The sequence below is a fragment of the Phocoena sinus genome, chromosome 4, assembly GCF_008692025.1.
Source record: "Phocoena sinus isolate mPhoSin1 chromosome 4, mPhoSin1.pri, whole genome shotgun sequence".
Classification (NCBI taxonomy): Eukaryota; Metazoa; Chordata; class Mammalia; order Artiodactyla; family Phocoenidae; genus Phocoena; species Phocoena sinus.
The window spans coordinates 65,560,853-65,575,703 of NC_045766.1; the positions used below are offsets into that span (position 1 = coordinate 65,560,853).

A 14,851-nucleotide genomic window follows, 5' to 3' on the forward strand; every position below is an offset into this window, starting at 1 on the left:
AAAGCTGGCACCAGTGAATATGAAAACCCACGTCCCACTACTCCACCTGTCTTGCTTAACTTGTAGATTTGACTGTAACGTCACCCTTCACCCATGCCATTCCTAAAATGGCTTGTTCAAAAACTATCTAAACTTCTAGACTTAGCTCAAGTAGTAAGACCACCATAAAGCCTGTCCATTTGTAAGAGGGAGTAAGTCAGAGCTAGTGGAACAATCAGGAAGTCATTGCAATGACCCATGAAAGATAATAAGCCCAATGTGGGCAGCAGACCTGTGATGGAAGAGAAGCATTTCAGAGACTTTGCAGAGGTTGTAATAGGTGTGGGAGTGGGGAAGGAGGGGGAGGGGTGAGAAGAATCCCTGACTGGCTCCACAATCGATACAATGCGTTATCGATATATAACAAACGATAATACATGGACAAGATTTTTTGGTTCTGGCATCTCAATTCACTGACAAAGTTCCGCCCAGGCTGTCTAACTCTCTGCCCTTGGATTTTTCTTTTCTTTTTTTTTTTTTTGCGGTACGCGGGCCTCTCACCGCTGTGGCCTCTCCCGTTGCGGAGCACAGGCTCCGGACGCGCGGGCTCAGCGGCCGAGGCCCACGGGCCCAGCCGCTCAGCGGCATGTGGGATCTTCCCGGACCGGGGCACGAACCCGCGTCCCCTGCATCGGCAGGCGCACTCTCAACCACCAGGGAAGCCCTGTCCTTGGATTTTTTAAGTTATGTGCTAAGCTCTGCCAGCGAGCTCCTCATACCATCCCTGGGTCTGAACTTGACCCTGAGCTTCCCACTGGCCCCTAATCAACAATGTTTCCTTCATACTCTGATGCCTCCAAGTCTGGTACCATTACCCTTGTTTTACTCATTTAAAAGCGCTGAGATACTTGTCTCCAAGATGGGCAGCAAGATTGCAGGATGCTTTTAATGATGTGTAGCATGAGCCCCTCTAGGGGCAAGGACGTATTATGCCCTAGTGACTTTCTTTCCATTGTGAATGCCTCCCTAAAAGGTATAGTTTGTACATTTTTGTTAATGTGAAAAGGTAACATTCGGGCATCTTTTCTGTCCTGCTGTAGACAGAAAGTGTAGAGAGAGCTATTTTTAATTTTTGTTCTTTGCTCTTTTCTGTGCTTGTGATTTTAGAGGTGCCAGACTGACTGCCCTCGAGCCTGGTGTCCCCGATTTCTCCCAAGAATAGGAAAAATACGGGAGGCAGCAAGCTGGTCATGTCTGGGTCCAGCATATTAGCCTGACCCACTCTGGAAGAATATTCTCCAAAATATAAAGGAAAAGATTGTTCCTTGTGAACACAGTCCATCTGCTTTCATAGCTGAGAGGACAAAACCTTGTTGTCCCACCACCAAGCCACTGCAGAGTTTCTGGATCCAGGAAACCCAGCCACTCATCCACTATGTGGAAAAACTAGAATGTTTTTTTCTCTTCCATCCCCACCTGTCAAAATTCCATCCTTTAAGGTTGGACTTAAATGCCTCTTTCTCCACAAAACCTTTCCTGAGCCCTCTCAAGTGTGATGTTCCTCCCACATCTCCAGAGCACTTTCTCAGATGACACCACATTTTGTCATGTGATTGTAGGATGTTATATAGTCTCATAATTGATGTGAAAGACACTGACGTCACCTAATTCATTTCTGGGTATCATACAGATTACAGTACTGGGCAAAGAGTAAATACATGGGGAATGCCTGTTGAATACAATGAGAATTCCAAAGCTTAGCTTTTCATCCTGCCCTTTAGGGCTCTGCTCCAACCTTTCCCTTTAATCAGTGATTGAAATTTTCTCCTAGATCCTCATGGGTAGCTCTCAAACTCTCCATAAACCATGTAGGCTCAGCCTCCTGGATTCCAGATATTATGCATTGGGCAGCCATGGTCTGGAATCATAATTGCTACCTCTACCTGTCTCATCGACCACCATGACCAATAGTCAATCACATTTGGCCAGAACAAATTTTTTCCAAAGTGTGGTCCACAGATCACTGGTAGTCCCCGATGGAGTATCAAGGAGTCCAGTTTGGTGTCTAGAAAAGGAAAGAGTAATAAATAATTATTTTGTTGACTTGCATTTAATGAATCTGAATTGTAAAACTACAGTATTCACAGGAATCCAATATGCTCTTAATGAACCATCACATTCTTAAAGATTGCATATGTACCACCAGACCTATGTTGATCGGTGTTGTTTATCCGATGTTCAGTAACATTGCCATTAAGCTCACAGTATTTTCATGTCATTAGTATGTTTTTTTTTTCCTACTGCTGCGAAACCTACATTTTTTTATCATTACTGTATTACCCTATTTCTTCAGTTTGCCAAAATAGATCAGTGATTTGAATATGATTCCTTGAAAGTAGAAAAAATAGTAATAAAGATAATCCCATAAATACCACTTTAGATTAATATTACAAATGTAAACATTAGTGAAGACAATTCCAGTATAAATATTGGAAATGAATCTACATACACTGGGATGAATGTGATTATTTTGCACAAGCAGTTGAAAAAGAAAATTTGGAATGCTGTGATGATGATGATGATGTAATTTTTTAAATTATATTTTATGGATCGGTGATCCATTCGCCTATATTTTATGGATTGGTGATCCATTCGCCTGTAATTCCCAATATGTTCTTTGTAGTGAAATGTTGTCAGATAGTGACATGAAGCTCTCAGACTTTTAGCATCCTTTTCAAACATAGTATAGTGAACTTTCTAGTAAATCAATGTGTTTTTTTTCTGAATAATCACAAAATAGTGCCATATGAAAATCCTAATTTTGATTCTAAAGGCAATGAGAGTCTAAAATTTTAAAGCATGTTTCTAAGGTTGTACATCTTTTACTAAAAAACAGACACAAGTTCACTCTTGGATAGAAGTTTCTAAATCAAGCCACAAAGTTTATTACAAACATTTATTTTATAAAAGTTTATCAAATGTCAAGAATATGATGTCAAAACTTAATAAAAATATCAACTATGGTGGAAGTGGTTCAGTTTCCAAAAGTTTGACTCTTTTTTCAGCGCTTGATACTTCTCATTCTTTAGGGGGGAAATGTTCTATAGTTTGGGCTATATTTTAAAGATGTATTCAAATTCTGCAACAAAATGTAAAGAAATACTTTCCAGGGCCAGTGCAAGAGAGGATTAGAAACACATTTGCCTCTTTTCTCCCAAGTTGAAACATTTAAACCTCCTCCCTTCTAGGTGTGAAATAGTCGTCAATCCAATGTGATGGAGGGCTGAAGGCAGCCTTTAGTGAGAAATCTCTCCATAGTGTCAGCTCTGTGTTCAATCCTGATACACAGAACAAGGCAGAAGCAAGACAGCAGAATGGTTAGGACCATCGACACTGAAGCTAGACTGCTTGGGCTAGAAGGTGGTCAACCACTTATGTAACCCAGTTTCCTCATCTGTAAAATAGGGATACTAATAGTACTTGTCACACAGGTTGTTGTGAATATGAAATGAGTTAACATACATAAAGCACATAGAAAATGCCTGACCCATAGGAAGCACTAGTTTTGCTAAAGCTTATCTGTAAAAGCCTGCCGATTCTTGCTGACGTTCCCAGTGACTTGTAATTACTTGTTAAAACTTTTTACCTTCGTAGAAATAAAGAGTAAGAAGGGAAGCTGAATGCAGCTCTAACCTCTGGCTCAAGAGTCCCATGGTGAAGCCAGCTATGGATACAGACTGCAGCCAGCACAATGCCTCTCAATGACATAATTTTTTTTTTGTAAATTACATGTTAATGTTATTATTCAAATTTTAATGCAGTTTTTTTTTAACCTAAACACAGTGTCCATATGTGGTCAGAAGCCCCACAAATCAATTTAATCATGCTGAAAACTTGCAGAACACTGGGCTGGACAGGGACAACCTAGGTCATGAGGGACTGAAAATCCTACAGTCTGTGGAACTGTTGCATGATTAAGGGATATTCAAACTATAAACAGACTTGGAGGCAATGCTGAGCTGTAATATCTTAAAGGGTGTCAAGTGTAAGAGGTGAGACTTATTTCTTGAGGCCCTAAAGGACAGAACTGGGACTATTGGGTAACAGAATGAGGAAGCATTCTGGCTCAATACGAGAACACTTTCTAGCAGTCAGCTTTATCTGGAAATAAAAGGGACTACTTTTTTATCTGCCTGTCACTGAGCGCTGGATGCAGAGGTTTTGCAAGCCAGGCTTTTGTGGAAGGAGTTGAAGTTTGAGTTTGGACCCAGTTCCCTCACAGTCTAGCTGGACACATAGTCTGTGCAAGGAGAAAGACTTTTCTAGATTATGCCTTCCACTCCTACCATCCTGACTCATGTTCCTCTTAATTTGTGTGTGAGATTAGAGGCAGAGCACTGGCCTCAACATCAGGAGACCTGAGTTCTACTCAGTCGCTCTCCGTGGGACCTTGGCTGTGAGGGTCAACTTCTCAACTGATTCGTAAAATCCCTGTCATGCTGGCCTCATGGGGGCTGTAGCGGTCATCCTGCCTCTCATATGATGGTGATGGCGGCGGTGGCGATCCCACCTGCTGTTGACATTACAAATGTGCTGTCCCCACCACGCATTGTCTTCTTTAGAAGGACTGAAGGTGTTCTGAACAGTCAACCCCTTTTTTCTTTCAGGCCGCTGTGCTCGCTGTGGGGAAAATGTAGTAGGAGAAGGTACAGGATGCACTGCCATGGATCAGGTCTTCCACGTGGATTGTTTTACCTGCATCGTCTGTAACAACAAGCTCCGAGGGCAGCCCTTCTATGCGGTGGAGAAGAAAGCCTACTGTGAGCCCTGCTACATCGTAAGTTCAGATTTGGTCCTCAGGTACTTTACAAAGATGACTTAGTTGGCAAAATGCCAGTCACTCCAGCTCAAACGTAGCCATCAGATCTTTGCTTCTCATCAGATTTCAAAATATGCATGTGTGTAAATTGGTATATCTTAATTTTTATCCATGTGCCTCCTGTTCATATGAGGTCAAAGGGTGCATTAGATGGGGCTACCATTCAATTAGTGGCCTGCCAGAAAGATCATCACCCTGTGGCTTACAAGCATATATGTACAAGCTAGCACGTTGCCCCTTAAAGCATCAGAAGGTTTCCCAAGTAGCAGAGTCACACCACTTCTTATTAGATCTCTCTCCGTATTTGATGTCGTATTTGTAGAGAAACGTTGCAGGGCCTTGGGACTTGTGAGTGCTCTTTCAAACTCCTGGGTCCTTTGAATCACCTTTTTTCTACCCAGAATTTCTCTTACCTGTCACACTCAGCAGGTTTTCATGATGCAGGTAGAGAAACTATTATAGAGTACCTTAAAGGGAAATAGTCATGCTGACTGAGCTAATAATTGTCTCCTTTTTTTAAATACACAACTATATTTTAATAACATAGCTGGGTGACTAAAAAATACTCAAAGTCACATTATCTTCGCTGTTTGTCAGGCTACTTAAATCTACACGTTAAGCTATCTTCTGATAGAGCAGTTTGGTAAATGAACATAAATTTTTTTAATCTAAAGTAAATTTCCTTGCTATCCTTCTACACGATTTTATCTCTCTGTTGAACACTTGTTAGTGGAAAAAGTAGTGCTTTTTTGCAAACCCACACAAGAGGCATGATTTGGCCCTCAGCACCCCTGGCATTCCAACGTAAGAGAAACCTTGGGTGCGAGGTATTGGAAGTTACACACATAGCTTTGCAGAGCCCCGAGGTTCAGGTTTATTGCAGAAGTTTCTGGCCTCACTGGGATTTTCCCATAACCTGAAAGCTCAAACTCATTGCAGCCCTGGAATCTGTAGCATTGATCTGAAATTTCTTCAGGATTAAGATCTTGGAGGATTAAATATTGTTTTGCATCTCTTAAGTTCAATTGTATTTCATTTTCCTCCTCAAGGGCAACTTGGCCACATATAACATCATTATAGTACCACACACTGTTGGAGCTGGAAAAAAAAAGCTCAAGATCATTTGTCTAACTCCTCTCTTTAGAAGTGAGAATACAGGGACTTCCCTGGTGGCACAGTGGTTAAGAATCCGCCTGCCAATGCAGGAGACATGGGTTCGAGGCCTGGTCCAGGAAGATCCCACATGCCGTGGAGCAACTAAGCCCGTGTGCCACAACTACTGAGCCTGCTCTCTAGAGCCCATGAGCCACAACTGCTGAGCCAATGTGCCACAACTGCTGAAGCCCGCATGCCTGGAGCCTGTGCTCCTCAACAAAAAAAGCCACCACAATGAGAAGCCTGCACACCGCAACGAAGAGTAGCCCCCGCTTGCTGCAACTAGAGAAAGCCTGCATGCAGCAACAAAGACCCAATGCAGGCAAAAATGAATAAATAAATTTATAAAAAAAAAAAATAAGAAGTGAGAATACATAGAGAGGAAGAAAATGACTTATTTTATTAGTGTCAGAGCCAGGATTAAATTCAGTTGGTCACACTAGTCTCGTATTTGGCGCAGACACCACAAAGCTTTAGTTCATCCAGAACATAAACACACCACAAGGCTTTAGTTTATCCAGAACATAAACACAAACACAGTGATATCCCGTTGCTTTGGAAGGGACAATTACATATCAGGAAGAGTCTAGTGAACCAAAGTATGCCTCTTTAGCTAGTAAAAATGTTTCAAATATCACTCTTAGAAATCTTTGTTGAATGAGAAAATTACAAAATTCCCTGCCTTCGTAAACACACTGTGTGGATTGTCGTTCACACTGACCTAGGACCACAGTGAGCTCAGCAGAGCCTCTAGAAGCACCTGTGGCTGTTTGTCCATACACTAAGTGACCACAGAATACACTGGTTTTTGTAATTCTTGTGTCTATTTTTCACCCTTTTTTTCCCATTTATTTTATTTTATTTTTTTTTTATTGGAGTATAATTGCTTTACAATGGTGTGTTAGTTTCTGCTTCATAACAAAGTGAATCAGTTATACATATACATATATCCCCATATCTCTTCCCTCTTGTGTCTCCCTCCCTCCCACCCTCCCTATCCCACCCCTCTAGGCGGTCACAAAGCACCCAGCTGATATCCCTGTGCTATGGGGCTGCTTCCCACTAGCTATCTACCTTACGTTTGGTAGTGTATATATGTCCATGCCTCTCTCGCTTTGTCACAGCTCACCCTTCCCCCTCCCCATATCCTCAAGTCCATTCTCTAGTAGGTCTGTGTCTTTATTCCCGTCTTGCCCCTAGGTTCTTCACGACATTTTTTTTCCTTAAATTCCATGTATATGTGTTAGCATACGGTATTTGTCTTTCTCTTTCTGACTTACTTCACTCTGTATGACAGACTCTAGGTCTATCCACCTCATTACAAATAGCTCAATTTTGTTTCTTTTTATGGCTGAGTAATATTCCATTGTATATATGTGCCACGTCTTCTTTATCCATTCATCCAATGATGGACACTTAGGTTGTATCCGTCTCCGGGCTATTGTAAATAGAGCTGCAATGAACATTTTGGTACATGACTCTTTTTGAATTATAGTTTTCACAGGGTATATGCCCAGTAGTGGGATTGCTGGGTCATATGGTAGTTCTATTTGTAGTTGTTTTTTTGTTTGTTTGTATTTTGTGGTACGCGGACCTCTCACCGTTGTGGCCTCTCCCGTTGCGGACCACAGGCTCCGGACGCGCAGGCTTAGTGACCATGGCCCATGGGCCCAGCCTCTCTGTGGCATGTAGGATCCTCCCGGACCGGGGCACGAACCCGCACCCCCTGCATCAGCAGGCGGACTCTCAACCACTGCACCACCAGGGAAGCCCTTATTTGTAGATTTTTAAAGAACCTCCATACTGTTCTCCATAGTGGCTGTACCAATTCACATTCCCACCAGCAGTGCAACAGGGTTCCCTTTTCTCCACACCCTCTCCAGCATTTATTGTTTCTAGATTTTTTGATGATGGCCATTCTGACTGGTGTGAGATGATATCTCATTGTAGTTTTGATTTGCATTTCTTTAATGATTAATGACGTTGAGCATTCTTTCATGTGTTTGTTGGCAGTCTGTATATCTTCTTTGGAGAAATGTCTATTTAGGTCTTCTGCCCATTTTTGGATTGGGTTGTTTGTTTTTTTTGTGATAGAGCTGCATGAGCTGCTTATATATTTTGGAGATTAATCCTTTGTCAGTTGCTTCATTTGCAATGGGAGAAAAATATTTGTCTTTTGGTCTTGTTTATAGTTTCCTTTGCTGTGCAAAGGCTTTGAAGTTTCATTAGGTCCCATTTGTTTATTTTTGTTTTTATCTCCATTTCTCTAGGAGGTGGGTCAAAAAGGATCTTGCTGTGATTTATATCATAGAGTGTTCTGCCTATGTTTTCCTCTAAGAGTTTGATAGTTTCTGGACTTACATTTAGGTCTTTAATCCACTTTGAGCTTATTTTTGTGTATGGTGTTAGGGAGTGATCTAATCTCATACTTTTACATGTACCTGTCCAGTTTTCCCAGCACCACTTATGGAAGAGCTGTCTTTTCTCCACTGCATATTATTGCCTCCTTTATCAAAGGTAAGGTGACCGTATGTGCGTGGGTTTATCTCTGGGCTTTCTATCCTGTTCCATTGATCTATCTTTCTGTTTTTGTGCCAGTACCATACTGTCTTCATTACTGTAGCTTTGTAGTATAGTCTGAAGTCAAGGAGCCTGATTCCTCCCGCTCCGTTTTTCGTTCTCAAGATTGCTTTGGCTATTCGGGGTCTTTTGTGTTTCCATACCAATTGTGAAATTTTTTGTTTTAGTTCTGTGAAAAATGCCAGTGGTAGTTTGATAGGGGTTGCATTGAATCTGTAGATTGCTTTGGGTAGTAGAGTCATTTTCACAATGTTGATTCTTCCAATCCAAGAACATGGTATATCTCTCCATCTATTTGTATCATCCTTAATTTCTTTCATCAGTGTCTTATAATTTTCTGCATACAGGTCTTTTGTCTCCTAAGGTAGGTTTATTCCTAGATGTTTTATTCTTTTTGTTGCAATGGTAAATGGGAGTGTTTTCTTGATTTCACTTTCAGATTTTTCATCATTAGTGTATAGGAATGCCAGAGATTTCTGTGCATTAATTTTGTATCCTGCTACTTTACCAAATTCATTGATTAGCTCTAGTAGTTTTCTGGTAGCATCTTTAGGATTCTCTATGTATAGTATCATGTCATCTGCAAACAGTGACAGCTTTACTTCTTCTTTTCCAATTTGGATTCCTTTTATTTCTTTTTTTTCTCTGATTCCTGTGGGTAAAACTTCCAAAACTATGTTGAATAATAGTGGTGTGAGTGGGCAACCTTTTCTTGTTCCTGATCTTAGTGGAAATGGTTTCAGTTTTTCACTATTGAGGATGATGTTAGCTGTGGGTTTGTCATATACGGCCTTTATTATGATGAGGAAAGTTCTCTCTATGCCTACTTTCTGCAGGGTTTTTATCATAAATGGGTGTTGAATTTTGTCAAAAGCTTTCTCTGCATATATTGAGATGATCATATGATTTTTCTCCTTCAGTTTGTTAATATGGTGTATCACATTCATTGACTTCCACATATTGAAGAACCCTTGGATTCCTGGGATAAATCCCACTTGATCATGGTGTATGATCCTTTTACTGTGTTGTTGGATTCTGTTTGCTAGTATTTTGTTGAGGATTTTTGCATCTACGTTCATCTGTGATATTGGCCTGTAGTTTTTTTTTTTTCTTTGTGACATCTTTGTCGGGTTTTGGTATCAGGGTGATGGTGGTCTCGTAGAATGAGTTTGGGAGTGTTCCTCCCTCTGTTATATTTTGGAAGAGTTTGAGAAGGATAGGTGTTAGCTCTTCTCTAAATATTGGATGGAATTCCTCTGTGAAGCCATCTGGTCCTGGGCTTTTGTGTGTTGGAAGATTTTTAATCACAGTTTCAATTTCAGTGCTTGTGATTGGACTGTTCATATTTTCTATTTCTTCCTGGTTCAGTCTCGGAAGGTTGTGCATTTCTAAGAATTTGTCCATTTTTTTCAGGTTGTCCATTTTATTGGCATAGAGTTGCTTTTAGTAATCTCTCATGATCCTTTGTATTTCTGCAATGTCAGTTGTTACTTCTCCTTTTTCATTTCTAATTCTATTGATTTGAGTCTTCTCTCTTTTTTTTCTTCATGAGTCTGGCTAATGGTTTCTCAATTTTGTTTATCTTCTCAAAGAACCAGCTTTTAGTTTTATTGATCTTTGCTGTCGTTTCCTTCATTTCTTTTTCATTTATTTCTGATTTGATCTTTATGGTTTCTTTCCTTTTGCTAACTTTGGTGTTATGTTGTTCTTCTTTCTCTAATTGCTCTAGGTGTAAGGTTAGGTTGTTTATTTGAGATGTTTCCTGTTTCTTGAGGTAGGATACTATTGCTGTAAACTTCCCTTTAGAACTGCTTTTGCTTCATCCTATAGGTTTTGGGTCGTCATGTTTTCATTGTCATTTGTTTCTAGGTATTTTTTGATTTCCTCTTTGATTTCTTCAGTGATCGCTTCGTTATTAAGTAGTGTATTGTTTAGCCTCCATGTGTTTGTATTTTTTACAGATTTTTTCCCTGTAATTGATATCTAGTCTTATAGCGTTGTGGTCAGAAAACATACTTGATACGATTTCAATTTTCTTAAATTTACCAAGGCTTGATTTGTGACCCAAGATATGATCTATGCTGGAGAATGTTCCATGAGCACTTAAGGAGAATGTGTATTCTGTTGTTTTTGGATGGAATGTCCTATAAATATCAATTACGTCCATCTTGTTTAATGTATCATTTAAAGCTTGTGTTTCCTTATTTATTTTCATTTTGGATGATCTGTTCATTGGTGAAAGTGGGGTGTTAAAGTCCCCTACTATGATTGTGTTACTGTCCATTTCCCCTTTTATGGCTGTTAGTATTTGCCTTATGTATTGGGGTGCTCCTATGTTGGGTGCATAAATATTTACAATTGTTATACCTTCTTGGATCGATCCCTTTATCATTATGTAGTGTACTTCTTTGTCTCTTATAACAGTCTTTATTTTAAAGTCTGTGTTGTCTGATATGAGAATTGGTACTCCAGCTTTCTTTTGATTTCCATTTGCATGGAATATCTTTTTCCATCCCCTCACTTTCAGTCTGTATGTGTCCCTAGGTCTGAAATGGGTCTCTTGTAGGCAGCATATATACAGGTCTTGTTTTGGTGTCCATTCAGCCAGTCCATTTCTTTTGGTTGGAACATTTAATCCCTTTACATTTAAGGTAATTATTGATATATATGTTTCTATTCCCATTTTCTTAATTGTTTTGGGTTTGTTATTGTAGGTCTTTTCCTTCTCTTGTTTTTCCTCCCTAGAGAAGTTCCTTTAGCATTTGTTGTAAAGCTGGTTTGGTGGTGCTAAATTCTCTTAGCTTTTGCTTTTCTGTAAAGGTTTTAATTTCTCCATCAAATCTGAATGAGATCCTTGCTGGGTAGAATAATCTTGGTTGTAGGTTTTTCTCCTTCATCACTTTAAATATGTCCTGTCACTCCCTCTGGCTTGCAGAGTTTCTGCTGACAGATCAGCTGTTAACCTTATGGGGATTCCCTTGTGTGTTATTTTTCCCTTGCTGCTTTTAATATTTTTTCTTTGTATTTAATTTTTGATAGTTTGATTAATTGGTCTCTTGGCGTGTTTCTCCTTGGATTTATCCTGTATGGGAGTCTCTGTGCTTCCTGGACTTGGTTAACTATTTCCTTTCCCGAATTAGGGAAGTTTTTAACTATAATCTCTTCAAATATTTTCTTAGTCCCATTCTTTTTCTCTTCTTCTTCTGGGACCCCTATCATTTGAATGTTGGTGCATTTAATGTTGTCCCAGAGGTCTCTGAGACTGTTCTCAGTTCTTTTCATTCTTTTTTCTTTATTCTGCTCTGCAGTAATTTCCACTATTTTATCTTCCATGTCACTTATCCATTCTTCTGCGTCAGTTATTCTGCTGTTGATCCCTTCTAGAGAATTTTAAATTTCATTTATTGTGTTGCTCATTGTTGCTTGTTTCATCTTTAGTTCTTCTAGGTCCTTGTTAAATGTTTCTTGCATTTTCTCCATTCTATTTCCAAGATTTTGGATCATCTTTACTATCATTATTCTGAATTCTTTTTCAGATAGACTGCCTATTTCCTCTTCATTTGTTAGGTATGGTGGGTTTTTACCTTGCTCCTTCATCTTCTGTGTGTTCTTCTGTCTTCTCATTTTGCTTATCTTACTGTGTTTGGGGTCTCCTTTTTGCAGGCTGCAGGTTCGTAGTTCCCGTTGTTTTTGGTGTCTGTCCCCAGTGGCTAAAGTTGGTTCAGTGGGTTGTGTAGGCTTCCTGGTGGAGGGGATTGGTGCCCGTGTTCTGGTGGATGATGCTGGGTCTTCTCTTTCTGGTGGGCAGAACCGCGTTTGGTGGTGTGTTTTGGGGTGTCTGTGACCTTATTATGATTTTAGGCAGGCTCTCTGCTAATGGGTGGGGTTGTGTTCCTGTCTTGCTAGCTGTTTGGCATAGGGTGTCCAGCACTGTAGCTTGCTGGTCGTTGAGTGGAGCTGGTTCTTAGCGTTGAGATGGAGATCTCTGGGAGATTTTTTCCGTTTGATATTACGTGGAGCTGGGAGGTCTCTTGTGGACCAGTGTCCTGATGTTGGCCCTCCCACCTCAGGGGCACAGCACTGACTCCTGGCTGCAGCACCAAGAGCCTTTCATCCACACGGCTCAGAATAAAAGGGAGAAAAAGTAGAAAGAAAGAATTAGTAGAAGAAAGAAGGAAAGAAAGAAAGGAAGGAAGGAAGAAAGAAAGAAGAGAGGGAGGGAGGGAGGGAGGAAGGAAGAAAAGAAAGAAAGGAAGAAAGAAAGAAAGAAGATAAAATAAGATAAAGTAAAATAAAATTATTAAAATAAAAAATAATTATTATGAAAAATTTTTTAAAGTAGAAAAAAAACAAAAAATGGATGGAGAGAACCCTAGGACAGACGGTAAAAGCAAAGCTATACAGACAAAATCACACACAGAAGCATACACACTCACAAAAAGAGAAAAAGGAAAATATATATCTTTGCTCCCAAAATCCACCTCCTCAATTTGGGATGATTCGTTGTCTATTCAGGTGTTCCACAGATGCAGGGTACATCAAGTTGACTGTGGAGATTTAATCCGCGGCTCCTGAGGCTGCTGGGAGAGATTTCCCTTTCTCTTCTTTGTTCGCACAGCTCCTGGGTTCACCTTTGGATTTGGACCCACCTCTGCGTGTAGGTTGCCTGAGGGCGTCTGTTCTTCACTCAGACAGGAGGGGTTAAAGGAGCCACTGATTCGGGGGCTCCAGCTCACTCAGGCTGCGGGAGGGAGGGGTACAGATGCGGGGCGAGCCTGCGGCGGCAGAGGCGGCCGGCATGACGTTGCACCAGCCTGAGGCGTGCTGCATCACTTAATACTTTGACTCCTTGGGAAAGTTCCTTGATCTTTCTAAGCCTCAGTTTCCTCACATACATAATGGTGATGATACTGGATTCTCCCCAGACTTGCAGATATGAAATGAGGCAGTCCTTGTAAAGCATACTTGTCTGGCTCAGGGAAGGCTAGTGGAATTAATGTTATTCTGAGATTAATTTTCGTAAGATTTCTGGCCTATTTAGCGTATCTGAAAGTGAGCACCTTACATGTGTAGTGAGATGCATCGGGCTTGGGAAATCTCAGACTTAACCCCTCTCTCATTTTTAAAAGCTTTGCTTGCTCTCCTGAGGGTATAGTAAAACATAAGCAAGTCTAAGCTGGCTAATTATGAGCTTGTACAGTCGTGGACTGAGGTTTCCATCTCCATTCCAGGCGGAGCAGCTCAGTGATTCTTTAGGATGTGTTTCCTTAGGCCTTGGTTGCCTGTTACTATACTATGCTCGTGACAAGGCGCACTATCTGAGTGATATTTCATCACATCCTTGGAAGAAGTGGGTGAATTCAAATAATGGAAATTCTTACCATCCTTTTTGACTTCACTCCCTCTGAAGAAACTTTAATCAAGATTTTTCTCTAATGAGATCTATCCGTGGTGACTCTAAATGTAATTTAATTCTTATCAGAATTCAGTTAAGCTTTACTGAAAGACCTTTCCTTGTTCGATATTGATTTCAGAGTTCAGCACAGCCCTCAAGCCCTCAGATGGATATTTTAGCATTTTTAGTTCTTCTGAACTTCCGTTAAGTCCAATAAGCTGCCACACAAAAAACGTAGAGTTCTCTTTTGGGGGAGGCTTGGGAAGCTGAGAGAATAAAATGAAATAAGTTTGTTTTGAAAATAGTTTGTTTAAGGAGGACCCTAGGGCTGTATGTATCTCTCTTGGAACCAAAGCCCTTAGGACAGAGCAATGTCGTTCATTCAAATTGCCTTTTGTTCCATTAGTGGAAACAAGATGTCTGAAAGACATCCTGTACAAAACAGAGAAAACTAAGCCCTGGGCTCATTCTGTGCCTTTTTTTTTTTTTTTTGGTTGATAGAATCAGAATATTGAAGATAGTGGTTTATTTAGTTAGTTATTTCTGTGTATGGACCACCCTGTTTGATGCTCTGAGTTCAGGAAGGAGACCAGTCTAATATAAATTTAATTTATTCTTTCCTGTGTTGGTTACTGATCAACTTAAGATCATATTTAAATTAAACATTTACATAATTTGAAGAGAGACTATACCAGTTATGGCTTTATCTTTGATTTAATGATTATTCATATTTTCCTATGATCTCTTGAATCCTTAATCCTTACATGTACATAACTGTAATAAAACAAATTTGGATTTAGTAAAGCATTGTAATTCTCTTTAATCATTTTATACATGCTTTCCTTTGTATTTTCTATTGATTG

General features: G+C 40.1%; 1 protein-coding gene across 19 annotated transcripts in view; it reads left to right on the forward strand.

Annotated features, from left to right (window-relative positions):
- Nucleotides 1-14,851, forward strand: part of LPP (LIM domain containing preferred translocation partner in lipoma) — a 700,519-nt gene that overhangs the window by 574,689 nt on the left and 110,979 nt on the right. For all 19 annotated transcript variants that reach the window (XM_032629901.1, XM_032629886.1, XM_032629897.1 and 16 more), the window contains one exon: nucleotides 4,647-4,816. In XM_032629901.1, coding sequence (XP_032485792.1) covers nucleotides 4,647-4,816 — 170 coding nt within the window. The remainder of the gene's footprint in view (nucleotides 1-4,646; nucleotides 4,817-14,851) is intronic.